The sequence below is a fragment of the Salvelinus alpinus genome, chromosome 4 (genome assembly GCF_045679555.1).
Source record: "Salvelinus alpinus chromosome 4, SLU_Salpinus.1, whole genome shotgun sequence".
Taxonomy (NCBI): Eukaryota; Metazoa; Chordata; class Actinopteri; order Salmoniformes; family Salmonidae; genus Salvelinus; species Salvelinus alpinus.
Window position 1 is genome coordinate 55,678,553 of NC_092089.1, and position 27,380 is coordinate 55,705,932.

General features: G+C 41.7%; 1 protein-coding gene and 1 pseudogene across 1 annotated transcript; both read right to left on the reverse strand.

The window, feature by feature from the left end:
* Positions 1 to 826: 826 nt before the first annotated feature.
* Positions 827 to 1,711, reverse strand: LOC139572613 (leukocyte elastase inhibitor pseudogene; annotated as a pseudogene).
* A 20,696-nt stretch (positions 1,712 to 22,407) lies between these two features.
* LOC139573986 (POU domain, class 3, transcription factor 2-like) lies at positions 22,408 to 26,837 on the reverse strand. The gene has a single exon (XM_071398032.1). It carries the CDS (start codon positions 25,802 to 25,804, stop codon positions 24,674 to 24,676), a length of 1,131 nt encoding a protein of 376 aa, XP_071254133.1. The 5' UTR covers positions 25,805 to 26,837; the 3' UTR covers positions 22,408 to 24,673.
* Between the last annotated feature and the right edge of the window lie 543 nt (positions 26,838 to 27,380).

A 27,380-nucleotide genomic window follows, 5' to 3' on the forward strand; every position in this document is an offset into this window, starting at 1 on the left:
CATGGGGGGGGGCTTTGGCTTTGTGAGGGTGGAGACTTTGGGCCCGATATAATCAGATTCTCTTTAGCCGAAATCCGCATAGCTGATGTTTTGACAGTGTCAGAGGTGGGACTGCTTTTGAGCTGTCAAATCCAGAAGCAGCTCCCAGCATTATACCTAAAGCAGACATTGCCATTGGCTGCACCGAGTCGCTTTAAGAGAAATGCCATACAGCCATGTTTACAAGTCCGAACACTGGAATGTGAATTTGTATCTACACCTCGATTAGGCTGATAGAAGTCCTCATGATCACATTTAATGATTTTCAATTTGAGCGTCATTATTTCTATATAGCGTACACTTTCACGTTCTGAACTTCCAACGCAAGTGGGGCGGGTATGGCTTTATGACAATGATCACAAGAGCAGCTCCTCACCGATTTGACAACTCCAACACAGTTCCACCTCTTACACTGCCAAAACATCAGCTATGCAGGTGTTGGCTATCGCCGGTTAGCGCTTGATCTGATTGAATCTAGGCCTCCGTCTTTGCCGGAACTCTCAACTTCTAACACATTTTGGCCAGAAGTTAATCATGCAGCTGACCAAATTACACAAGATTTTACTTCTGGGTTAACCGAGATTACGTAAATGACCATAATTATTACAAATGACAACGTTGTTTACAAGGACGATCACCCTTAAGTATTGCAAAGTCCAATTGTATGAATTGGAATTCGTAACATATCTTTTATTTGCAGGACGTAACATATATGAAATGAATGACGTTGCACACAATAGTGCAAAATCTTGGGGGCCCGTTTATACAAAACCTCTGTAGCATCACTTTAAAGGGAGCAGTACCTGCCACAGAAGAGGATGTTTTGAGTATTGTTGTGGCGGATGAAGAACAGAAAGGGATGGTCGGCTTTGAAGGTACGTATATTATGCTCTTTTAACATTACTGATCAGGGAGACCGCCTTGTGACAGCCGCAGCCTTCGGTGCCTTCCTCATTCACCTCTACAAAGGCCTTGTGTACCACCTCAGACAACTCCAGGTTGTTGTTGGGTGACAAACCCTAGAAATTGCTCATGAACTCTTCAAAGGAGTCCATCATGCCCATGCTGACCAGAATGGCTTTTAGGTCGCAGGTCTTCTCCATTTTCAATCTGGGGAAGTGCATATGTCCCACCTGGTCCATGCAACAAAGTTATCATACGTGAGCTCCCTCTCCAGCTTCTCCAGCCCAGTTTGTCCTCTATCTCTTCCGGGAGCATGCTCAGATCGCTCCAGAATCTAGCAGTTGACCTCAGGGATTAAGGTCAAGCAGAACATGCTCTCCTGATACATAATTTTCACTGGCTTCCTCTAATTTCTTCTCACCTTGAACTGAGCTTCTCTGGTGGATCTCTCCTTGAACTCCTTTCCTCACTTGCAATAAATGGCATTCACCAACAAGTTTTGGTTGTTGACAGCTCCCTTTTGCAACAGGTTCTGGAGTTTTCCCTCTGTCTTTTTATCCACCCAGTTGTTAATATTAACCCTAGCTGCCTCTGCATTGGACTCAAAGTTGACAGACTCTAACCTGGCACCGTAGTACTTTCTAGTTTCACAAAGAAAAGCTTTTGTAAAGGCTTTGCCAGGTTCAGTGCATATGGGGTAGTGCGTAAGGGGCCCAGACAGGAGTTTTCTGAACACCTCAGCTTTGTGGCGGGGCAGGGCCTCTAACATCCGTGCGGCAATATTGCCCCTGGCCCCTTCAAACTGGCGGATGGCCAGGCTCAGTGTGTATGGGGTTTGTCTTTGTTCAGCTCAGACAGGAGTTTTTTTTAACCCATCATGGATGTCACCCTCAGCTTTGTGGAGGTGCAGCGCCTCTGACATCTGTGTAACAGTATTGCCCTTGGCCTCAAGGAATACCATAGCCAAATCAGAGGAGATGATCAGAGGAGAGATGTTTCCTTCGCTGTTCCTCTCGCTGATCTTCTTGAAGAGATTCAGGGAGAATTTTGTTGTTTGACACAGACAGAGATGCCATCGTAACAGTTGTGAGCGATAGGGAGGAACTGAAAATGAACTGATGTGAGATTTATAGAGCGGGATGTGGTCTCAAAGGTGAAGAGGAAATGCATTCAGCTCAAAAGTACAAGGGTGCCAATCTTTCTTTCAAAGCAAAGCCCACCAATGGTGTGTGTGGCCAAAGAGCTCTATTTTCATGTCATTGAACAAATGTAAACGCCTGGAGTTTGCTTAACAGCATTGGCACTTTGATTGGAACCGGTGGTATGGTCAGGTGACCTGAAAATAGAGCTCTTTGGCCACACACACCAGTGGTGGGTTTAGCTTTGAAATAAAGAAGCATAATAAGAAAATAACCCCATAACTATTGTAAAAAATGGGATCTTTGATGTTATGGGTCCATTTTGGTTCCACTGGTCCTGGGGCCCTTGTTAAGGTCAATGGCATCAAGAACTTTACCCAGTACCGGGACATTTTAACCAAAAACCTGGTTGCCTCTGCCAGGAGGCTGAATGTTGGCCTCAAGTGGATCTTCCAGCAAGACCATAGCCCCAAGCACACATCAAAATCCATAAAGAAATGGTTAATTGACCACAAAATGTTGCAATGGCCATCTTAGTCTCCGGACTGGAACCCTGTTGAAAACCTGTGATTTGAATTGAAGAGGGCAGTCCATAAGTACAGAGGAAGGATATCAAGGATCTGGAAAGATTCTGTATGGAGAAAATGGTCTAAGATCCCCCTTAATGTGTTCTCCAATATCACAAAGCATTTTAGAAAAAAGCTAAGTGTCATTATTCTAGCAAGGGGGAGAAAATAATATAATTGGTTAAAGAAAATGTAGCATACAATATAGCTAAGTATTTGTATTATTTATTTTATATAGTCTTTTTTGCTCATCTTTAGAGAGAGGGAGGCCTCACCATGACAGTCGTATATATGTGGCTTTGTGTCCTCTCTGATTACCCAGCATTGATTTGGAAGGAGAACAGACTGGGTGGGACAACAATGCATGTTTACGGTATAAAGACAGACAAATTGCTAACGTCATGTCTTTATTATTATTATATCCATTTTAGACGTGAGAATAAAAAAATAACATGTATATCCACCCCCTCCTTCTTTTCAGCACCATATGCTTTTATCTTGACAACTAGGATCATAAGAGACATTGAACCATTCAAATTCTGTTAATGTTTCTGTTGAGGAGACAGCCAGTGAGTGCTTCCCAAATTGCACCCTAACAGCTATGTAGAGCACTGCTTTTGATCAGGGCCCATAGGGCTCTGATCAAAAGTGGGGCACTACATAGGGGATAAGGTGCTATTTGGGACACAGCCAGTGAAATGAAGGCATGTGAGATAGCCATGCTGAGGGATGAGCAGTGCTTTATGCTCTGTGAACAGGGCCAGCAATTAGCCTGAATAATTACGCGCTGAAGGGGAGACATGCTTCGCCCCACTGATCAGCAAAGTTCACGCAAAGTTATAATTAAACAATAACTTGTTTACAAATGAACACGCACACAAACATTTGTGTACTTAAGGGTGCACAGTGTAGTTAGCTCAGATGCGTCTGAGTGAGGTTGAAAAACAACAATGTCAAATGGTGGAATTATGGGAGCTGGTGGAATTATGGGCGCTGGTGAGCCTTTGTCACAGTTATCTAAGGGAGAGAGCGAGAGAATCATCCCACTGGGCACAAACATCTAGTTTTGATTTACATTTGGTTGAGTTGTCAACTAAGGTGAATTCAATGTGAAATCAACAAAACATTTGACCATTTCATTGGATTTAGGTTAAAAGTTGGGTGAAAAAAATACTAAATTCCAATTTTCCACGTTGATTCCCACGTCATCACAATGATTTGGACACAATGTTGATTCAACCAGTTTTTGCCCAGTATTTGAATAAAACGTAATAATTTGAAACGTTTTTGTACATTTGTACATGATCATGTCTCTCTATTATGTGTGGGAATACTTATGAACGGATATCCAAAATTAAAATCACTTGGAGCTGATTTCCTGGTGTTTTTACAGTCTTTTATGTCCAACAACGAAAATTCGAAAAAATGTAAATTGGGGAACCCTGCGGTAGGCTATGTACCTTGGGCATTTACACAATAATCTATACAGTGCCTTCGGAAAGTACTCAGACCCCTTGACTTTTTCCACATTTTGTTAAGTTACAGCCTTATTCTAAAATTGATTCAATAAAAACAAATCCTCAGCAATGTACACACAATACCCCATAATGACAAAGAGAAAACAGGTTTTTAGAGATTTTTGCAAATGTAAATAAAAAAATTAAAAATAAATTCAGACCCTTTGCTATGAGACTGGAACTTGAGCTCAGTTGAATCCTGTTTCCATTGATCATCCTTGAGATGTTTCTACAGCTTGATTGGAGTCCACCTGTGGTAAATTCAATTGATTGGACATGATTTGGAAAGGCACACACCCGTCTATATAAGGTTCCACAGTTGTCAGAGCAAAAACCAAGCCATGAGGTCGAAGGGATTGTCCGTAGAGCTCTGAGACAGGATTGTGTTGAGGCACAGATCTGGTGAAGGGTACCAAAACATTTCTGCAGCATTGAATGTCCCCAATAACACAGTGGCCTCCATCATTCTTAAATGGAAAAAGTTTGGAACCACCAAGACTCTTCCTAGAGCTCTTCCTAGAGCCAAACTGAGCAATCGGAGGAGAAGGGCCTTGGTCAGGGAGGTGACCAAGAACACGATGGTCACTCTGACAGAACTCCAGAGTTCCTCTGTGAAGATGGAGGAACCTTCCAGAAGGACATCCATCTCTGCAGCACTCTACCAAACAGGCTTTTATGGTAGAGTTGCCAGATGGAACCCACTCCTCAGTAAAAGGCACATGACAGCCCGCTTGGAGTTTGCCAAAAGGCACTAAAGACTCTCAGACAATGAGAAACAAGATTCTCTGGTCTGATGAAACCAAGATTGAATTCTTTGGCCTGAATGGCAAGCGTCACATTTGGAGGAAACCTGGCACCATCCCTACTGTGAAGCATGGTGATGGCAGCATCATGCTGTGGGGATGTTTTTCAGCGGCAGGGACTGGGAGACTAATCGAGGAAAAGATTAACGGAGCAAAGTACAGAGAGATCCTTGATGAAAACCTGCTCCAGAGAGCTCAGGACCTCAGACTGGGGCCAAGGTTCACCTTCCAACAGGACAACGACCCAAAGCACACGGCCAAGACAATGCAGGAATGGCTTCGGGACAAGTCTCTGAATGTCCTTGAGTGGCCCAGTCAGCGCCCGGACTTGAACCCGATCGAACATCTCTGGGTAGACCTGAAAATAGCTGTGCATCCCCATCCAACATGACAGAGCTTGAGAGGATCTGCAGAGAAGAATGGGAGAAACTCCCCAAATACAGGTGTGCCAAGCTTGTAGCATCATACCAAAGAAGACTCAATGCTGTAATCGCTGCCAAAGGTGCTTCAAGAAAGTACTGAGTAAAGGGTCTGAATACTAATGTAAATGTGATATTATTATACAAAATATATATGAATTAGAAAAAAAATCGAAACAGTTTTTGCTTTGTCATTAATGGCATATTGTGTGTAGATTGTTTTCCCCCCCTCATCAATGTAATCAATTTTAGAATAAGGTTGTAAAGTAACAAAATGTGGAAAAAGTCAAGGGGTCTGAATACTTTCCGAAGGCACTGTGTACACTAACTGACTAATAGAGGGTGCGGTGCTGAAGCCACCTTGCCTCCATCATGGCACTCCCCCATCCCCCTACATTTGTTTTAGCCACGTTATTCTATTACAGATACTTTTAAATAATATAATATAATATATCTATTATTTTTTTACAAATATATAAAAAGATTTTCCTTAAAGTATAATTTTTTGAGATAATTAATGTTACTATCCCCACTACAACAAAAAACTACTTAAATACATGTAGTTTTGTCCTTGAAACATTTAATTGAAAAACTGTAGAATTACATTAATTCCTATGGAGGACTGCTCCTACTGGGGAGTGCCAATATGGCAGACTGGTGGCTTCAAAGCCTCTCAATGGCCAAAACATAGCATCAGCAATCCAGGGTTTATATACATCATTGCATATACATCACGCTTTGAGCTGGCCTGTGTCAGTTTGTACTGTATTTCAAGTTCTAAAAGTAGCCTTATTCTAAAGTATCGTTTGGCACAGAAAGTGAAAAAAGAACACAGAGTTGAGAGAGAGAGAGAGGACTCTGTAATCATCAGTAATCTCTGCTCACCTGATATAGTCCAGCCGATAAGAACCAAATTTACCTCAGATTGTTCCACTTCATGATATAGGTATCAAACTTGGTACACTAATACTACATACCTTTTAAGAACATTTTAAAGATTGGAGGCAGCAGGGTGCGAATTATGAGGGAGCCACGGGGGCTCAACTCCCCTGAATGAGACATTAGCTACCCTTAATGCAACAAAAGTCAAACTTTGGGGGGGGGTCTCTAAATAATGTCAATTTAACCATTCTCCTATTTGTTAAAATGCAGTGGTAAATATGAAAAGAAATGCTTCCAAATGAAACGAACAACCCCCAACCCTCTGTCATGGTTTAAACCATGTATTTCTAGGTGGCTGCACAAACGTCTCCCTGTCCACTCAGTATAAAAATAGCCTTTATTCTAATGCATTAGATTTATCCGTTGATTTATCATTGTTTGCTTTTTTCCAGTCAGCTGTTTAGAGAGCCGTGCCAGCCGTGGCCAGAAGAAGTAGACCATGTATTTAGCGTCATTATTTTCTATCACACAATATTTTTTTCATCATCAGCTGATGATGGTTGCCAATATCACTAGACTACTAGCCTACAGCTAGACACCAATGTGCATCCAATCCATCCAACATGAATGACAATAGGCCTATAGTTGACTCTTTCGGTTAGAAGCATTCAATTTTGCAATGGCATAGGTCTACATTATTTTGGACTTGTGTGCCCATAAGAACTGTTTTCACAGTGAAACATAATGAAATGCAACATAGGCATAGTTACATTTGTATTTTCCAGATCTCCAAGATCCAGGAATTGTACGGGGTTTAAGTTCAGTGTTCTAATTCAATTGTTAAATGCTTATAAATGACTAAGAACTCTGTCATAAATGCCATTAAGGAAAGAAAGGTAGTGTTTTATATCACAGGATCTGTGAAGACTCCAAGCATTCAAACCATAAATTATGGACAACTCATGAACTAGGGCGTAAACATGTTTTGATTCAACTACCTGCTCTGCATGTGTTCATGTGTGTAAAATTGCCTCGGCTGAGAGGGTAGGCTACCGGTAGTGGTGTAGGCCAAGTGGAGGGTAAACGCAACTAAACGCAGATTATCCACCTTTTTCAGAAAAAAATGCATTGAAAGTATAGGGAGTGTTACTATTTTCACCCCAACCACCAATCAGAGTTTACCCCAAAAAATGTACCACTGCATCACTGGCTACCGGTAGTATAAATTGACCATAAACTCAAAAAGTGTGCCTAATGACGTTCGGCGATTGCCATTGATTATGGCTACATGAATTGATGTGTCATGCTGACAAATTGACCTTTTTTGTTGCCTGACAAGTCAAGAACTCCTGAAATGGGGATGAAACTGTCACAGAAAAAAACAGGATGGTCACCCTAGTACTTTTTGTGTTTGGTAAACAGATGTCTATTTCCATTCCTCAAATGGCTTGAGTGTACATGCATTGCACTGTTTGGATTATTTTGAAGTGGAGAAACATTCACCGGTAGCATACTTTTTGAAGTGATTTGTTTGACAATCAGACGAAAGCATCGTGACTGGTTGTGTTCATGCCACATTAAAAGGTAATTCATTTTTAATTATAAGGGCCATAACCCCCCCCCACACACACACACATGTCACTTTTGATATATTGTCAAGCAGAGAGACCCATTTCAGCCTCTACACAAAGGAAGTAAAAGTCTAAACGAAGATGTCTAGCTATAGTGCCATTGCAGATACAACCTATTATACTCAGTAGTGTTGTGCAATATTTTTAGGTGCCGGAGTGTAAAAAAAGAAAGAAAATGATGTCATAATTTCTCAAAGTTTGCACCGTAGCCTGTTGAATAATATCATTTTATGCGCATAGAACCCATCATTCAAATGCAACATCTACCTATGCCTACACACATTGACTTGAATAAATCTTTGTATTTTAATACCCTCAAACACCAAAATAGGCCTACCTAATTTCAAAATAGGCCATCGTGTATGACAATTATTTTGTTTTACGGGTGAAATTTCCAAGCTGCGTCAATGCCAACCATAACCATTTGATCTCAAACGGTTTCATGAGAATATGTATTTAGATCTCTTCTTGAGTGATGTGAGTAAATACTCTATGAGCGGATTTCAGAGCAGATGATATTAACGAGCTCTTGGGCGCCACTTTGGTTTTAGAAGAGGGGGGACATAACCTAGCGGGATGTCTGGGGGTCCTCTCCCCCCAAAAATGTGGGGCCTCTAAAGCTAATTTCCTGTATTTTTACACAATCCTATATGCCGTCTCCATTTAGAACAAAAAGAAAGCAAAAATTCCCACAGTCATCAAGCTAGGTAAGAGATCATTATTACGTATGTTTAAGTGATTAATAAGACTTAACTAGATCAAAGGTAACTGAAAAATAAATAGTGTTATTCTTTTTAACCAATACCCTGACAAATGAACAAACCTTCCTAAATAAGCCTATTATTAGGCCATAGTTTACTACGTTGCCTAGAAATAGGCCTAAATATTGATCACTCATATTCAGTGGCGATTTTAGCATGTAAATCTATGTGGGGCAAGAAAAAAAGTGGGATGCATGCCAGCAAAGCCACAACACTAAACAATACATTAATTGCACTCAAACGGTGCCCACAAACTGTTAGGGCCTACATAAAGCTGTCCCAACAGCAGAGTCCAAACAGGCTATCACTATCCGACAGATAACTAGAGGCTAGAGCTGACCTAGCTGTAGAAGCTACTAGCTAGTGTAGCTTATTCATTCACCTCAGTCGAGAGGGAATGACACATTAGCTAACGTTACATGTCAGGTTACAATAATAGCTCAGCACTGCGAATAAACACTCGTTTTTTTCTGTTAAGTTAAAAATCAGTTACCTTGCCAGCTACATCAGTCAACTAAAGGGTAGCCAATTTCTGCTCTGCTTGCTTTTACAATTCGGTGAAAGAGCGCAACACATACACACTGAACTATTCCCAACTTTCCAGTGCTGGTCCAGCCAGCCTTCCAGAAGCGTTGCCTTCACACAGCCTGTCAGCCTGCTCTGTGGTTGCGGACTTGTGGACACAAGTGGTCCTAAATCTATCTGTCTCCAAACAGTCTACCTGACCGCTCGTAGGTGTCTGCATGGTCCTAAAGCACCCTGTTGGCACTTTTTGTATCACATTGCAATGATAAAACTGGGGGGGACAAAAATACAATTTCAGAATGTGGGGGGTACATGACCCCGTCCCCAGTGAAAGTTGCTCACCTGAGCAACCTACAGACTAGCCTACCTGTATTGTTTCCATCAGAGCATATTTATTGTTTGCCGCGCGTTGTTTAGTTTTGGCCGCATCATGAGAAAAAAACGCAACCAGTCAGCACAATCATCCTTAAATCTCATAAAATACGTGGTGTTTTTGGTCATACAGTAATGTTATAGTATGCTATTATTTTCAGGCTGTTATGCAGAATACTAATCATTCATTAAGTGATGTTGTGAGACATTAATTCATCGCTCCGGTGCGCTCCGGCAATACTCCAGTGCCTCTTTGATTATACTCAGGTTTCCGAAATGACCACCAACCAGCTCCAAAGGGCCATAATGAACAGGATTCACATGGTCATATCTCAATAAATAATTGGTAGGCCTACATACAGCCCAATGATGGCTTAAAATATTTGAAGGGTTCTGGAGAACACAAAAAATGGCCCAAGTATGCCATATACTGTATATGTATCCTTTAAATATTTGGTAGGAAAGTGGTGAAGTGCCCAAAAATCTACCAAAATGACTAATTCTTAAACTTACTTTTATCTACATTTTGGAACCATGGACATGAAGCCATTTCAATATTACTCTACTTAAGTGATAATGAATTCGAAGCCAGTGTTTGGAGGATATGTTGGCATGGGCGTTGTTAAACCCGAGACGAAGTCGAGGGCTGGCCAACCGTGCCAATATATTCTCAGAACACCGGCTTTGAGGGCATTGTCACTTTTATACAACGGGTTACCAACATTTTCAAATAATGATAAATATTTTTATTAAAAAGGTTATTTTGATTAATTTATTCATACCATTTCATCCTTCCACAAGATAGCCGGTTGGTCATTTGTTCTATTGGTTCGGTTGCCAGGGACGGCCGGTTGTGACACAGCCTGGATCGAACCCGGGTCTGTAGAGACGCCTCAAGCACTGTGATGCAGTGCCTTAGACAGCTGCGCCACTTGAGAGAAATGTCGAAAATGTCGAAAAGAAATGTGAGATAATGTCTAGATGCTTCTTGTAGTGGAGATCAAGTTCATAAATTGCCTGGCTGGTCTGATGAGACAGTGGATTGCGCAGTTAGATGGAATAGAGTAAATAGCCATTTTAACGTCATAGATTTAGCCGGTGGTAACTTGCTGGAATGCAGTTTTAAGCAATCAGCATTCAGGATTAGACCCACCCGTTATATAACTTGATGTATGGGACAAGATACTAAGGCTACCATTACTAATTATGCAAGCACTGTTTGGTACATGTTATATCATTCTAATCCACATATATCACACACTATTTTGAAATCATTAAGAGCATGCTGAAATTGTATTTTCTCAATCGAAGGATCAAAAATATTTTAATAAATCAGTGATTTGGTAAATTTTTCAAATACATCTTCAGAAAAACATACATGATCCATTTGATTGTATTTCCCACACTACATTGAACAATACTAATTAAGTTATGGCTAAATCAAATTACAGAACAGACATTTTAGGGGACAGGTGTGTGTAACGGCTACAGCCGCAGGACGATGCGGGCCAGGGGTACAGCCCCGAGGGTGAGGAGCGGATCGGTACAGACGGCGGAGATGGAAATCTCGGACGATGTTGGGGTCCAGGATGTCGGCTCCTCTGGGCTGTACCCCTCCCAGTCTACCATGTACTGGAGCCGGCCCAGTTTTTTTTAGACCTTATAACTGGAACCTCCATCAGAAGCTAGCCATCAGAAGATAGTAGCTAATTAACTGGCTAGCTATTTAGTCATTGTTAGCCACTGCTAGCGGTCTTTACCTTTTCGCTCAGACACCAGCCGCTTTAACCCGGATAATACCTGCCAGTCTGCACAGCGCGATATCAGCCCTGAGCATATCGGACTGCTTTTTTCCACTACATCACCGGATTCCTGCTGCAAGCTCTGGACCATTACACCGGAACATCGCAGCTAGCTAGCTAGCTGCTACCCTTGTCCAGATGCCCTTGTCCAGAAGCACTCACCAGTTAGCCTAGCACGAGGCTATCTCTCGGCTAGCAAACAAAGTACACCAACTACAATACCTCTCTTACCAACTGGCCTGGACCCTTTGTCAACACGGAGCCCCGCCGATCCATCACGACTGGTCTGCTGACGTAATTAGACCGATGTGCTCTCAACCGGCCTCTGCGTCGTGGATGTCGGTGAAGACCCATCTGCTAGCCCCGGCCCGTTAGCTTTTATGAATGCCGTGTCTCCCGCTCGGCTAGCGTAGTAACGACCACACCCGAACAGCTCCCTGTTTCATCTATTGCTGCTCATGATCACTCGGCTACACAACTGATGCCTGCTGGACTGTTCATTAACACGGTACTTAATTTTGTTTATCTGTTGGCCCAAGCCTCGAACTCAGGTCCTGTGTGTAGCTAACTGACCCTCTCTGCACATTCATTGCCATTTACAACGGTTGTTGTTGTCTTAGCTGTTTGCCCGTTGTTGTCTTACCCCTCCCAATCAACACCTGTGATTGCTTTATGCCTCTCTTTGTCAATATGCCTTGTATACTGTTGTTTAGGGTAGCTCTCAATGTTTTATTTTACTGCGGAGCCCCTAGTCCCGCTCAACATGCCTCAGATAGCTCCGTTGTCCCACAACACACACATGCGGAGACCGCACCTAGCTTAACTGGCGCCTCCAGAGATGCAGCCTCTCTCATCGTCACTCAATGCCTAGGTTTACCTCCACTGTACTCGCACCCTACCATACCCTTGTCTGTACATTATGCCCTGAATCTATCCTACCATGCCCAGAAATCTGCTCTTTTTATTCTGTGTTCCCAATGCACTAGACGACCAGTTCTTATAGCCTTTAGCCATACCCTCATCCTACTCTTTCTCTGTTCCTCTGGTGTCTGTAGAGGTTAACCCAGGCCCTGTGTCCCCCCAGGCACTCTCATTTGTTGACTTCTGTAACCGTAAAAGCCTTGGGTTCATGCATGTTAACATCAGAAGCCTCCTCCCTAAGTTTGCTTTATTCACTGCTTTAGCACACTCAGCCAACCCTGATGTCCTAACCGTATCTGAAACCTGGCTTAGGAAGGACACCAAAAATTCTGAAATTTCCATCCCCAATTACAACACTTTCCGTCAAGATAGAACTGCTAAAGGGGGCGGAGTTGCAATCTACTGTAGAGATAGCCTGCAGAATTCTATGCCCAAACAGTTCGAGCTTCTAGTTTTAAAAATCTATCTCGCCAGAAATACAGTTGAAGTCGGAAGTTTACCTAAACTTAAGTTGGAGTCATTAAAACTCGTTTTTCAACCACTCCACAAATGTCTTGTTAACAAACTATAGTTTTGGCAAGTTGGTTAGGACATCTACTTTGTGCTTGACACAAGTAATTTTCCCAACAATTGTTTACAGACAGATTATTTTCACTTATAATTCACTGTATCACAAATCCAGTGGTTCAGAAGTTTACATACACTAAGTTGACTGTGCCTTTAAACAGCTTGGAAAATTCCAGAAAAGGATGCCATGGCTTTAGAATATTCTGATAGGCTAATTGACATCATTTGAGTCAATTGGAGGTGTACCTGTGGATGTATTTCAAGGCCTACCTTCAAACTCAGTGCCTCTTCGCTTGACATCATGGGGGAAAAAAATTAAAATCAGCCAAGACCCCATAAAATATTTGTGGACCTCCACAAGTCTGGTTCATCCTTGGGAGCAATATCCAAATGCCTGAAGGTACCACGTTCATCTGTACAAACAATAGTGCGCGAGTATAAACACCATGGGACCATGCAGCCGTCATACCGCTCAGGAAGGAGACGCGTTCTGTCTCCTAGAGATGAATGTACTTTTGTGCGAAAAGTGAAAATCAATCCCAGAACAACAGCAAAGGACCTTGTGAAGAGGCTGGAGGAAACGGGTACAAAAGTATCTATATCCACAGTAAAACGAGTCCTATATCGACATAACCTGAAAGGCCGCTTAGCAAGGAAGAAGCCACTGCTCCAAAACCGCCATAAAAAAAAGCCTGACTACGGTTTGCAACTGCACATGGGGACAAAGATCATACTTTTTGGAGAAATGTCCTCTGGTCTGATAAAACAAAAATAGAACTGTTTGGCCATAATGACCATCGTTATGTTTGGAGGAAAAAGGGGGAGGTTTGCAAGCCGAAGAACACCATCCCAACCGTGAAGCACGGGGGTGGCAGCATCATGTTGTGGGGGTGTTTTGCTGCAGGAGGGACTGGTGCACTTCACAAAATAGATGGCATCATGAGGAGGAGAAATTATGTGGATATATTGAAGCAACATCTCAAGACATCAGTCAGGAAGTTAAAGCTTGGTCGCAAATGGGTCTTCCAAATGTACAATGACCCCCAAGCATACTTCCAAAGTTGTGGGAAAATGGCTTAAGGACAACAACAGTCAAGGTATTGTAGTGGCCATCACAAAGCCCTGACCTCGTCCTATCGATCATTTGTGGGCAGAACTGAAAAAGCGTGTGCGAGCAAGGAGGCCTACAAACCTGACTCAGTTACACCAGCTCTGTCAGGAGGAATGGGACAAAATTCACCCAACTTATTGTGGGAAGCTTGTGGAAGGCTACCCGAAACATTTGTTCCAAGTTGAACAATTTAAAGGCAATGCTACCAAATACTAATTGAGGGTAAGTAAACTTCTAACCCACTGGGAATGTGATGAAAGAAATAAAAGCTGAAATAAATAATTCTCTCCACTATTTATTCTGACTTTTCACATTCTTAAAATAAAGTGGTGATCCTAACTGACCTAAGACAGGGAATTTTTACTAGGATTAAATGTCAGTAATTGTGAAAAACTGAGTTTAAATGTATTTGGCTAAGGTGTATGTAAACTTCTGACTTCATCTGTAAATCCCTCTCTGTTGCCGCTTGTTATAGACCCCCCTCAGCTTCCATCTGTGCCCTGGACACCATATGTGAATTGATTGCCCCCATCTATCGTCAGAGTTCATACTGTTAGGTAACCTAAACTGGGATATGCTTAACACCCCGGCCATCCTACAATCTAAGCTAGATGCCCTCAATCTCACACAAATTATGAAGGAACCTACTAGGTACAACCCCAAATCCGTAAACATGGGCACCCTCATAGATATCATCCTGACCAACTTGCCCTCTAAATACACCTCTGATGTTTTCAACCAGGATCTCAGCGATCACTGCCTCATTGCCTGCGTCCATTATGGGTCCGCGGTCAAACGACCACCCCTGTCAAACGCTTCCTAAAACACCTCTGCGAGCAGGCCTTTCTAATCGACCTGGCCCGGGTATCCTTGAAGGATATTGACCTCATCCTGTCAGTAGAGGATGCCTGGTTGTTCTATAAAAGTGCTTTCCTCACCATCTTATATAAGCATGCCCCTTACCATAAATGTTGAACTAAGAACAGATATAGCCCTTGGTTTACTCCAGACTTGATTGCCCTTGACAAGCACAAAAACATCCTGTGGCGTACTGCACTAGCATCGAATAGTCCCCGCGATATGCATCTTTTCAGGGAAGTCAGGAACCAATATACACAGTCCGTTAGGAAAGCAAAGGCTAGCTTTTTCAAACAGAAATTTGCATCCTGCAGCACTAATTCAAAATGTTTCTGGACGCTGTAAAGTCCATGGAGAATAAGAGCAGCTCCTCCCAGCTGCCCACTGCACTGAGGCTAGGAAACACTGTCACCACCGATAAATCCATGATAATCGATCATTTCAACAAGCATTTCTCTACGGCTGGCCATGCTTTCCACCTAGCTACCTCAACCCCGGCCAACATCTCTGCACCCCCCACAACAACTGGCCCAAACCACTCCCTCTTCTCCTTCACCCAAATCCAGACAGCTGATGTTCTGTTAGAGCTGCAAAATCTGGATCCCTACAAATCAGCTGGGCTAGATAATCTGGACCCTCGCTTCCTAAAATTATCCGCCGCCATTGTTGTAACCCCTATTACTAGTCTGTTCAACTTCTCTTTTGTATCGTCTGAGATTCCTAAAAACTGGAAAGCGGCCGCGGTCATCCCCCTCTTCAAAGGGGATGTCTAGACCCAAACTGTTACAGACCTATACCCATCCTACCCTGCCTTTCTAAAGTCTTCGAAAGCCAAGTGAACAAACAGATCACCGACCATTTCAAATCCCACCGTACCTTCTCCGCTATGCAATCTGGTTTCTGAGCTGGTCACGGGTGCACCTCAGCCACGCTCAAGGTCCTAAACGATATCATAACCGCCATCGATAAAAGACAGTACTGTGGAGCCGTCTTCATCGACCTGGCCAATGTTTTCGACTCTGTCAATCATCGTATTCTTATCTGCAGACTCAATAGCCTTGATTTCTCTAATGACTGCCTTGCCTGGTTCACTAACTACTTCTCAGATAGAGTCCAGTGTGTCAAATCGGAGGGCCTGTTGTCCGGACCTCTGGCAGTCTCTATCGGGGTGCCACAGGGTTCAATTCTCGGGCCGACTCTTTTCTCTGTATACATCAATGATGTCGCTGTTGGTGCGGATGATTCTTTGATCCACCTCTACGCAGACGACACCATTCTGTATACATCTGGCCCTTCTTTGGACACTGTGTTAACAAACCTCCAAACGAGCTTCAGCGCCATACAACACTCCTTCCGTGGCCTCCAACCGCTCTTAAATGTTAGTCAAATGAAATGCATGCTCTTCAACCAATTGCTGCCCGCACCTGCCTGCCTGACTAGCATCACAACTGTGGACGGTTCTGACTTATGAATATGTGGACAACTATAAATACCTAGGTGTAAACTCTCCTTCTACATTTGCACACACCGTACATATATTTTTGTATTGTGTTATTGACTGTACGTTTGTTTATGTGTAACTCTGTGTTGTTGTTTTTGTCGCACTGCTTTGCTTTATCTTGGCCAGGTCGCAGTTGTAAATGAGAACTTGTTCTCAACTGGCCTACCTGGTTCAATAAAGGTGAAATAAAATAAAATAAATACATTTAGCTTGTCTGGTAGGCTCACGTCCCATTGAAATTCACGACTGGGTTTCCCTTTCCCTTTATATGAACTGTAACTCAGTAAAATCTTTGAAATTGTTGCATGTTTCATTAATATTTTTGTTTAGTGTGTGTGTGTGTGTGTATATATGTGTATATATATATATACAGTGAGGGAAAAAAGTATTTGATCCCCTGCTGATTTTGTACGTTTACCCACTGACAAAGAATTGATCAGTCTATACTTTTAATGGTAGGTTTATTTGAACAGTGAGAGACAGAATAACCACAAAAATATCCAGAAAAACGCATGTCAAAAATGTTATAAATTGATTTGCATTTTAATGAGGGAAATAAGTATTTGACCCCCTCTCAATCAGAAAGATTTCTGGCTCCCAGGTGTCTTTCATACAGGTAACGAGCTGAGATTAGGAGCACACTGTTAAAGGGAGTGCTCCTAATCTCAGTTTGTTACCTGTATAAAAGACACCTGTCCACAGAAGCAATCAATCAATCAGATTCTAAACTCTCCACCATGGCCAAGACCAAAGAGCTCTCCAAGGATGTCAGGGACAATATTGTAGATCTACACAAGGCTGGAATGGGCTACAAGACCATTGCCAAGCAGCTTGGTGAGAAGGTGACAACAGTTGGTGCGATTATTCGCAAATGGAAGAAACACTAAATAACTGTTAAACTCCCTCGGCCTGGGACTCCATGCAAGATCTCACCTCGTGGAGTTGCAATGATCATGAGAACGGTGAGGAATCAGCCCAGAACTACACAGGAGGATCTTGTCAATGATCTCAAGGCAGCTGGGACCATAGTCACCAAGAAAACAATTGGTAACACACTACGCCGTGAAGGACTGAAATCCTGCAGCGTCCGCAAGGTCCCCCTGCTCAAGAAAGCACATATACATGCCCGTCTGAAGTTTGCCAATGAACATCTGAATGATTCAGAGGACAACTGGGTGAACGTGTTGTGGTCAGATGAGACCAAAATGGAGTTCTTTGGCATCAACTCAACTTGCCGTGTTTGGAGGAGGAGGAATGCTGCCTATGACCCCAAGAAACCATCCTCACCGTCAAACATGGAGGTGGAAACATTATGCTTTGGGGGTGTTTTTCTGCTAAGGGGACAGGACAACTTCACCGCATCAAAGGGACGATGGACAGGGCCATGTACCGTCAAATCTTGGGTGAAAACCTCCTTCCCTCAGCCAGGGTATTGAAAATGTGTCGTGGATGGGTATTCCAGCACGACAATGACCCAAAACACACGGCCAAGGCAACAAAGGAGTGGCTCAAGAAAAAGCACATTAAGGTCCTGGAGTGGCCTAGCCAGTCTCCAGACCTTAATCCCATAGAAAATCTGTGGAGGGAGCTGAAGGTTCGAGTTGCCAAATGTCAGCCTCGAAACCTTAATGACTTGAAGAAGATCTGCAAAGAGGAGTGGGACAAAATCCCTCCTGAGATGTGTGCAAACCTGGTGGCCAACTACAAGAAACATCTGACCTCTGTGATTGCCAACAAGGGTTTTGCCACCACGTACTAAGTCATGTTTTGCAGAGGGGGTCAAATACTTATTTCCCTCATTAAAATGCAAATCAATTTATAACATTTTTGACATGCGTTTTTCTGGATATTTTTGTTGATATTCTGTCTCTCACTGTTCAAATAAACCTACCATTAAAATTACAGACTGATCATTTCTTTGTCAGTGGGCAAACGTACAAAATCAGCAGGGGATCAAATACTTTTTTCCCTCACTGTATATATATATATATATATATATGAGAAAGAGCCTATTGCTAAATGAAAATACAACTGTTCAGTGTTACTTTTCAAATGCCATTCTATTTATGCTGGCAGTGGTAAGTAACCACATACAATGTAAAGTGCTTTTAACTTACAGCATAGATTCAATCAGATCAAGCACTAACCAGCGATAGCCAACACCCACATAGCTGATATTTTGGAGGTGTCTGAGATGCAACTGCGTTGGAGCTGTCAATTTGGTGAGCAGTTGCTCTTGATCATTGTCATGAAGCCACACCTGTCCCACTCGCATTACAAGTTCAGACCCGGAAAGTGTATTGGCTATATATAAATAATGACGCTCAAATTTAAAATCATTAAACAAAATAATCATCATTTCTATCAGCCTAATCAATGTATATTACCCATCTCTCATTCCAGTGTTTGAACTTGTAAACAAGGCTGCATGGGATTTGGGGTTTCTCTTAAAGTGACTCAGTGCAGCCAATGGCAATGTCTGCTTTAGGTATATTGCCAGGAGCTTCTTGTGGATTTGACAGCTCTAATGCAGTTCCACCTCCAACACCGTCAAAACAACCGCTACACAGATGTCAGCTAAAGCAGATTTGATTAAATAGAGCCCTAAGATTGCTTAATTTGATCATTATTATGAGGCCTATAATACATTATAAATAGGCCTAGGCTACATAATGAATGTTAAGTGGCCTACCGAACAGGATCCCACTACGAAAGACCAGCTATGTTGCCTGATGAGAAGGTGCCTTAAAGTGTTGAGTTTGTTAATGTACCAAATATTGAACATTATGAAAGCATGCTTTAAGAATGAAATGAGCAGTAGGCAATATGTAAAGCCATGTCCCTATCAATTTAAAAGGTTCTAAGAAAGAATGTGTTCCATGTGTAGGCCTAGGATACAATAAACTGCCCCGCCTTTTAGGCTATTATTCCGCAAAGGACTCGCTAGATGGCACCAGAGGATTGACGCAGCGCAACTTGAGCTGTGTGCAGCGGATAAGCACCATGCAAGAACCGTGCAGTGCGCGAGCCTAATGGGAAATTTCAAGCAACCTAAATAAAGAGGAAGGTGTAATTAACATGTCGCAGTATTAATTGCATCTGCAAGTGAAAGAATGAAGTGCACAAGACCATCGTTTTTTTTGTTATAAATAAATATAGTTAGGCGTTGCTTCTGTGAGGGTCGAGATAGATCAGAGGCCGGTGCATTTCATGCAAAACATTTAAATGGTATTGTGGGCTCCTGCACACTTTCCTTTTGAATATTTGGTCTTATTCAAATAAAACATGTTACTGGTATATGCAAATATGCTCAGTAAATGCTCAGTAAACAAACCACGGCTATGTAAACAAATAATAATAATAATACAAAAAAGAAGGACACTACAATAATAGTACAAATTTGACACGTAGGCTAGGATATGCAATTTCCACAAAATTCCCAAAAGAAGGCCCCTATGGAAGAAGGCATGTAGACCTAGCTCTGCAGTTCTCATACTTGCATTTCTTCTTTCGTAGGCTCTTTGAGGCGGCCTGCAGCCAAGTCCATCCAAATGTATCAATCAGGTGTTAATGGTGGATTGGCACTAAGGAGTCATGTAACCATAAAGGTATTAGGCTATACAGAATCGCAGTACAGGGATAATGACTGAGCGCATTTCGTAAGGCCTTGCTTAAAAGGAAAGCTATGCTTATTCGCCTTAAATTAACCATCTTTACTGTTGAACGCAGATATTTGCTTTAGCTTTTCATTACAGTTAGTAGCCTAGGCCTACCTAATAATATCAATACTATTGAAGTTACATTAGAGCCGGTTACATTAACACTTTCAAACTATCGATAATATACCTTCCACCCTTTCACATCAAAACGTTATTGAACTTGTGAATAATCGAGTGTTTGTGTGGGTAGAAAGGCTGATACGTGTGATTGGTTCAGATTATCATCATATGATCGCATGTAAACAAAATTGAAAAAATAAGGGACATCTACGTGTTTTCAAAGTTTCTAAAATATGCAATGTAATATGGCATTTTGCTTTGAATTATTGGATTATATTATCCACCAAAATGTTTCATCCGGTCAAGAAAAACATGTGATGTAACGTAAGCATTACGATCATACCAGATGCAACGTTATTTACTTTTTCCAAAACAAGCACATAGAGAAAGAACCATTTGTGGCGAAAGAGAAGCAGCGGCCCACTGGGCATACTAGTTGAATAAACGTTGTTTCCACATCATTTCAATGACATTACGTTGAACCAAGGTGGAATAGACGTTGAATTGACGACTGTGCCCAGTGGGCAGCTTTCAAATATTACCTTAGCACTATAATTATTCTACAATACTGACGATGGATCAGCTCCTATAGATATGACCATCTTTGGCTGCAAATATTGAAGCGACTTATAATGCACAAAATCAATATTTGGCACATCATCCAGCACATGTTGTTCGATATCATGAAATATATTGAGGCGAATATAATTTAATTGAATGAACATCAAATTGATTTCAATGTCATTTAAATATATAGGCCTACGTAGCCTAAAATGTAGCCTTTCATTTGAAGCATGCATCGTTGTATTATTCATTTGTTTTTAACAAGTGCAAAGACATGAGCTTCATAGGCTAGCCTATTTGTAGTCGCCTACGTTCTGAACGTATCCGCAGTCACATTGAGACGGATGAACCTCTTGATTATGTGTTTAGCAGAGATCTTCTGTGTATCTTCTTTGACGCGGAACGGCAAAAAAAAAGCATCTAACGACGCACCTAGACGTTCTACGAGTGGTCTGAGGCCGTCAATATATAACGAGTGTTATTTTGTGCAACTTTAGTAAAGATGGTTTTGGGAAACAGCTCGGCTACTATACTTCATACGATTATTCTAAAGATGATCTTAACGCTACGAAGGCTCTGAGAAGCCATGCCCTGATCTGGGTTGTGACCACAGAGTTGGATAGAGGACTCTCAAACCTTGATTATGTTTTGTTAATTCTAGGCTACTGTCTGTACTTTATGCCTCAATATATTTCGTGATATCTAACAACACGTGTAGAATCATTTGCCAAATCTTGATTAAGTCCATTATTATATGGTAGGCCTACGCATTTAAAATAAGCCATCTCAATATTTGCAGCCATGGGTGGTTTCATCCCTATACGAGCTGATCCATCATCAGTGTTGTGGAATAAAATCTTGTTTTAGCATGTGCAGCGCCATTGAGGACTTTCACCATTTTGAAGTAGTCAACATGATTCCACCCGGGTGATCAGGAGGGATAAACCAATGAATTATAGTCATGCGCAAACATTGGCAGTAAATCACCAACCTTGGCTTCATACCTGTTCAAACAACACACCACAGGTGGCAGTATGCACCCTTTCAGTTTGTTTGCCAAGTCATAAAAGTAGTAGAAGAAAATGGACAACTTCAAAATGGAGGAGTCCTCAATGGGCTGCCAATAACGCTGCCCACTGAGACGCCATAATAGGACTTGTGATCGATAGAGGGCAGTTGTATTATTTTGAACCCATGTTCAAATGGATTCATTGACCCTAACCTATACGTCCACAGAGCTCAATGGTGTTGTGGTCCATTTGACCTGTGGAATGGACACTCGACATAGGCCTACATTTAGCCTACAAAAGACTACAGGCTGTTGAGGGTGCAGAAACGAAATAGGACTATAGTCTATATTTTCCCTATAGCCAAGGCTCACCACCTATTTGCTCATATTAAATATGTTTGTCTAGTCAGTAAATATGAACGAATGCACAGAAATGTCATAGCTGTCGTGAAACTGTAACTTGCATTAATTAGGTCTTAGCATTTGGTTGGCATAATACAATGCGCCATGGCCATGAACTGATAAACATTCAAATCTTATTGTTCTCAATTTCAACATGGTATTAACCAACTCCATGCCTCTCTTCTTGCAAACCCCAAAAGGAAACAAATTCGTCATCATGACGTTATGACTACGAAAAAACCTTTGATGAGAATACAATAAAAAAAGATGGTGGGAAATAGCCAGAAAGACCATGTTCCATGTTAGCTTTAAATAAATATACATTAGATCTCGACATTGAAAAAAGCTTTTTAATATCAACCCCATTATTTAAAAATGTGCAAGTCTTTGTTCATGTCATATCAAGTGATGAAATATTACCTAAACATATTTCTATCACCATCTCTGCGTGTTTAACCCCCAGATTTATCCAGATCAATTAAAAGTGAACGTGACAAACGCGGGAAAAAAACCAAAACCAAAACAAAACATCGAATTTGTACATCGCACAGTTTGATTTTCAGAGAATTGTAAGATTGGTCGATTAATTCAAGCTACAGAAGAAATATGATCAATGCCATGACCTTTTTTCTTTAAAAAAAAAGTAAGATTAGGCAAGCTGCTTCCAAATGAGAAGAACACAAGTCCCTGGATACAATTTGCATAAAATGAAACAAAGCTACGGAGAACAAGCCATATGGTTATCAGAAAACATGTATATACACGTAGCATTGACGGTATAGGCTATGGCAATCCCGCTGAAATAAAAAATACTATCTCTCCCCCCTTATGACTAGCCTATATTCCATAAGCCTTTTCGATGGCATTTATATATCTATTGTACTTTGTGTCATCTATAGAAAGTCGTTATAGAATAAATTTCAATCTCAACAACAAAATAATAAAATTAAAGTATTTGATAATTATTCCCATTTCGTAATGATACCAAAACAAAAGAAAGATGGTAAGGATAAAATAAAATCCTCACCTATGATAAATAATAAAATAATAATATATTATTCTTATTATTATTATCATTATTATGTGGTGCCAGGTGACTTGTTTTGACGAAAGGCCTACGTTGTTTTTAAAAGTTGATATAAAATGTAGGCTACTTAAATATCTCCTTTTGTAAAGGAATAATACATCTTTTAAATAAAATATATTTCAGCGAGCATATCGCCTTCCTTTGCCAATCTGTGGGCTGATTCATTATTTAGTTGCCAATCAATTAGAACATAATTACTTAAAGCATATATTTGATTCAAAAATATGTCAGGTGGACATTATTGAAAGCCAATGACAGGACAACATGTGAAGTCAATTCTGCCAATCCAATTGAATTCACATCAATGAAATGCCTCTGAATTTAACATAAAATGCGTCTCAAACACATTACACTGCAAACAACAAGCATAATTTCAGCTACAAATAACTTTAAATAAAAATACAAGGTAGGCTATTGAAACCTAAAATTGTGTCAAAACCATTTGGAATAAAAAAATAAACAGCTAAAACCTGTTTTTGTTTTGAAAACACCGAAAGAAAAAAAGTGCCTCAGTGAGAAGGAACTAAGCCATGACTGTTTAGTTATACAATATTTACAAAATTGATCACAATGTTCTGTGAAACTTGGTGATATATCTTGCTCTAGAAAAGTGCCAGGTTTCCATCGCCACGTAGCCCTTCCGTGACCTGACTGCTAGCTGCTGGCCGCGTGGCGTGGAGCGGAGCTCAGTGTTGGCAGCCTTTTGTGTTTAGAACCGCACGTGCTGATATCATTGAGAGAACGAGGAGGATGATGTGTTCTTGTGTGCGTTCAAACGGAATATCAAAACCATACGATTTATGTGGTATCAATTATTCAAGGAGGTCCTTCGAACTGCTCTTGACAATAATAATAATAATAGGGATATAACAAGTAACAGGCAAAATAATAAAGCTTTCGCCCATAATAATTTGCCTAAACGCCTCAAAGCAATGTTGAATGTCAAAACTAACTGGAAAAATATGACTGACAGATTATCAACCCTCACACATTGCTCAGCCGATGCTCAACCCCAGCTGCATGTCTGGGACAGAGAAATGGCGTTTAGGCTATATTTGTCGAATGCAGCTCTGATGACTTTTCTTGTCGGACCCACATGTCCAGAACAAAACAATGACGATTACGCAGCGCCATGTGTTGAATACACTAGAAAAGTCGAGAACGTAAACCATTTTAGCTAAGAATCTCGAGCCTAGTTTTAAACGATAATTCCCTTTACGCCAAATATTTTTCACAATAGGGCTACACCTTGAAACTGCGTCGAGTCACATTGCAAGGCAGATCCTCGAACATGTGTTCTCTTAGCTCTTGAAGAAAACAATTTCCACTCCATTGCTAATGATATTTGGGGTTTGAATGGTATTCAATGCAGATATTGTGTAAGTAGCCTACTCATGCCATAGGCTAGGCTATTATTATACATAAAACACCCACTATCGCTCATAGTCCAGTGAAATATATATCGTTTTCAGGATAAATCAAATCAGGAAAAGTCTAATAGTGGTCCGTTATTGTTCATTGAACCGGTGTTTGGACTCCATGATGTGGCGGTGTGTCCCCATACACATCCTCCGTTCCAGGAAGCGGTCCACCGGGAGGAGTCATCCGTTTCTCTTTCTGTCTCCTGTTACAAAACCAAACCCTCACCACCTCTTTCTCCAGCTGTAGACCGTCCGCCAGGGAAGTAATTTCCGCCGCTGCGGGTTTAGGACACTTCAAGAAATGGGTCTCCAAAGCCCCTTTTACGCTTACCTCGATAGAGGTCCGTTTTTTCCTTTTCCTCCCTTGTGCAGCGATTTTGTCCAAGCTGGTTGGGCTGCCCGAGGTGGAATCCGCTTCTTCCAACCACTTGTTCAACAAAGGCTTGAGCTTACACATGTTTTTGAAGCTGAGCTGCAGGGCCTCGAACCTGCAAATAGTGGTTTGGGAAAACACATTTCCATACAGCGTTCCCAAGGCGAGTCCGACGTCAGCCTGAGTGAAGCCCAGCTTGATCCTCCGCTGCTTAAACTGCTTGGCGAACTGCTCCAAGTCGTCCGAGGTCGGTGTATCCTCGTCCGAATGGTCGTGGTGACTCTGTTGCTGGTGCTGGGACGCCTGGTGGCCGTGGTCGCTGAGATGCGGGCTGTGGTGGTCTTCGTGTGCGTCTCTTAGGTTGTGGTGATGCATCCCCTGTCCGCTGCCTGGAATCAGGCCGTTGACGCCGAATCCGGGCTGTGAATAAATAAGGCTCTGGCCATTGGATGTTGCCATGCTGGGTATGTGGGCTGCGGTAGTTCTCCACGCTCGGGCGTCGTGGTGGTTCCCATGCGACTGGTGCACCAGGTGGGCCGGTCGCGGCTGGTGCTGGTGCTGCAGGTTGTTGGAGCTGTGCATCTCGTCTCTGGTGCCCTGCACCGCGGGTTTGATGTCCTGGTCGCCGAGAGGACTGGTTGACCACGGAGCTCCCTCTCCGTGCGACAGTGCCGTTATCCACTGGTGCGCGTGGCTGAGCGGGTGACTGTTGCTCTGCAATGAGTAGTCACTCTGCAACAGGGTCTGCGCGTCCCTGTACGCCGATGCTTGCTGCATGCTCCCGGGCTCCGAGTGCACAATGGATGCGCTGGAGGTAAGGATATTGTAATGATTAGACGCTGTGGTCGCCATGACTCTCGGAGCCGGACTGATCGCTCTTATTAAAGGAACCTTGCATTTGACAGTTACTGTTTTGCCACAGGCGTCTCCCAGGCACTCTGCCAAGTGGACTCAGCGGCGCGCACCTGCACCCCGCCTCGTCCCGCTGTTCATTGGACAGAAATGGCTGATGGACGTGGTTGCTACTGGCAACAGCCCTCTCATTGGACGCTGCAGTGTCTCAACAAACACTACCCCTTTCTAGAGAACTGCGAGTTATGCTGCGGCACCTCTGAAACATGAGAGACAGAGTGCTGCATGGAAAACGGAAAGGGGATATGCACTGGCCGAGATTTTCAATGGAACTGTAAGGCATTTACTCATATTAATACGATAATGTTTTAAACCAATATATAAATATCGTGATTGCAGATCATTCGAGTGATGCATGCTTCAAATGCTTTTGTGAAATTTATATTTGAATACGGTTCTAAATCTTCGTCTATTTATTTTGAGTAAATTGTGTTTGTATTTTATTGTATTTTACTGTACTTTTACTTTTTCAGACATTAAATGTTATTAATACTTACAATAATTGTGTGGGCATTCTCATATTTTGGGCGTTCAGTGTATGGGGCGAAAAGTTTTTTTCTTCAAGGATAAAGTTTGGTTTGAGGTATTAGGCCTATAGCTTACATTTGTTATGTATTTATTATGTTATTAGGTTTATACTATGAGATATGAAATGAATTCCTTGATATTGAATAGCCGAATGAGAGTAACTGAGACTTATTGCGATGATCAGTACTGGTTGCATTGTTGAACTTATTGTAGTACTTAATTATTTTTTATGGCCAAAACTGCATGGAATGAAAGCATGTTTTACTGTGAACCTGTATAGATACATGCTTTGTACCACTGACAGTACTTTGAGTGTGCATGTGTTACGTGATCTGTTTGTATACAATGTCGGTGATAGAATGCCATTTTCCTCTGCGTTACATATGCTCTACAATACTGGAATGTATTGTATGACAATACAAATATAAGTCTAAGTACAATAAACATTTAACAGAATCAAACTAGTCTTGGCGCCATGAACATATGAAGGTGTAAACCTTAAAATAATAACTTTCAGTAATAAGCTACTTATGACTCAAATTGTTTACATTATAAGCTAGACATAGCAGTCTTGTATAAAAAAAACACAATTTGTGATAATATATTGTTTAATAGTTGGAGTATGCATTTAAAACAGGAATGCATAATGTCCAACTATGGGAACGCGGTTCATTGGCTATGATGTCATTGTTGTTTTGGACTCCTTTTGTGTGTGTGTGTGTGTGTGTGTGTGCGTGCGTGCATGCGTGTGCATGTGCGTGTGTGAAACGCTTCCATCTCAGACCTATGAAAATCAGGTCTGAAAAGGTATGAGTTTTCAAATTTTTGTTTGGGAACTATTTTATTTGGTTTAGGTTTAGTAGAACAATTTGTTGATGTAATTTGTAAATACCAAATTGAACATGTTTGGATTATGGAGAACTACACTAATATATAACGTCTACGATAAAACAAAAAGTTGGACCACCACAACAATGTCAAACAATGA

Excerpts from the sequence above, each read along its gene's own strand:
- LOC139573986 (XM_071398032.1), bottom strand. The coding sequence starts at position 25,804 with ATGGCGACCACAGCGTCTAATCATTACAATATCCTTACCTCCAGCGCA.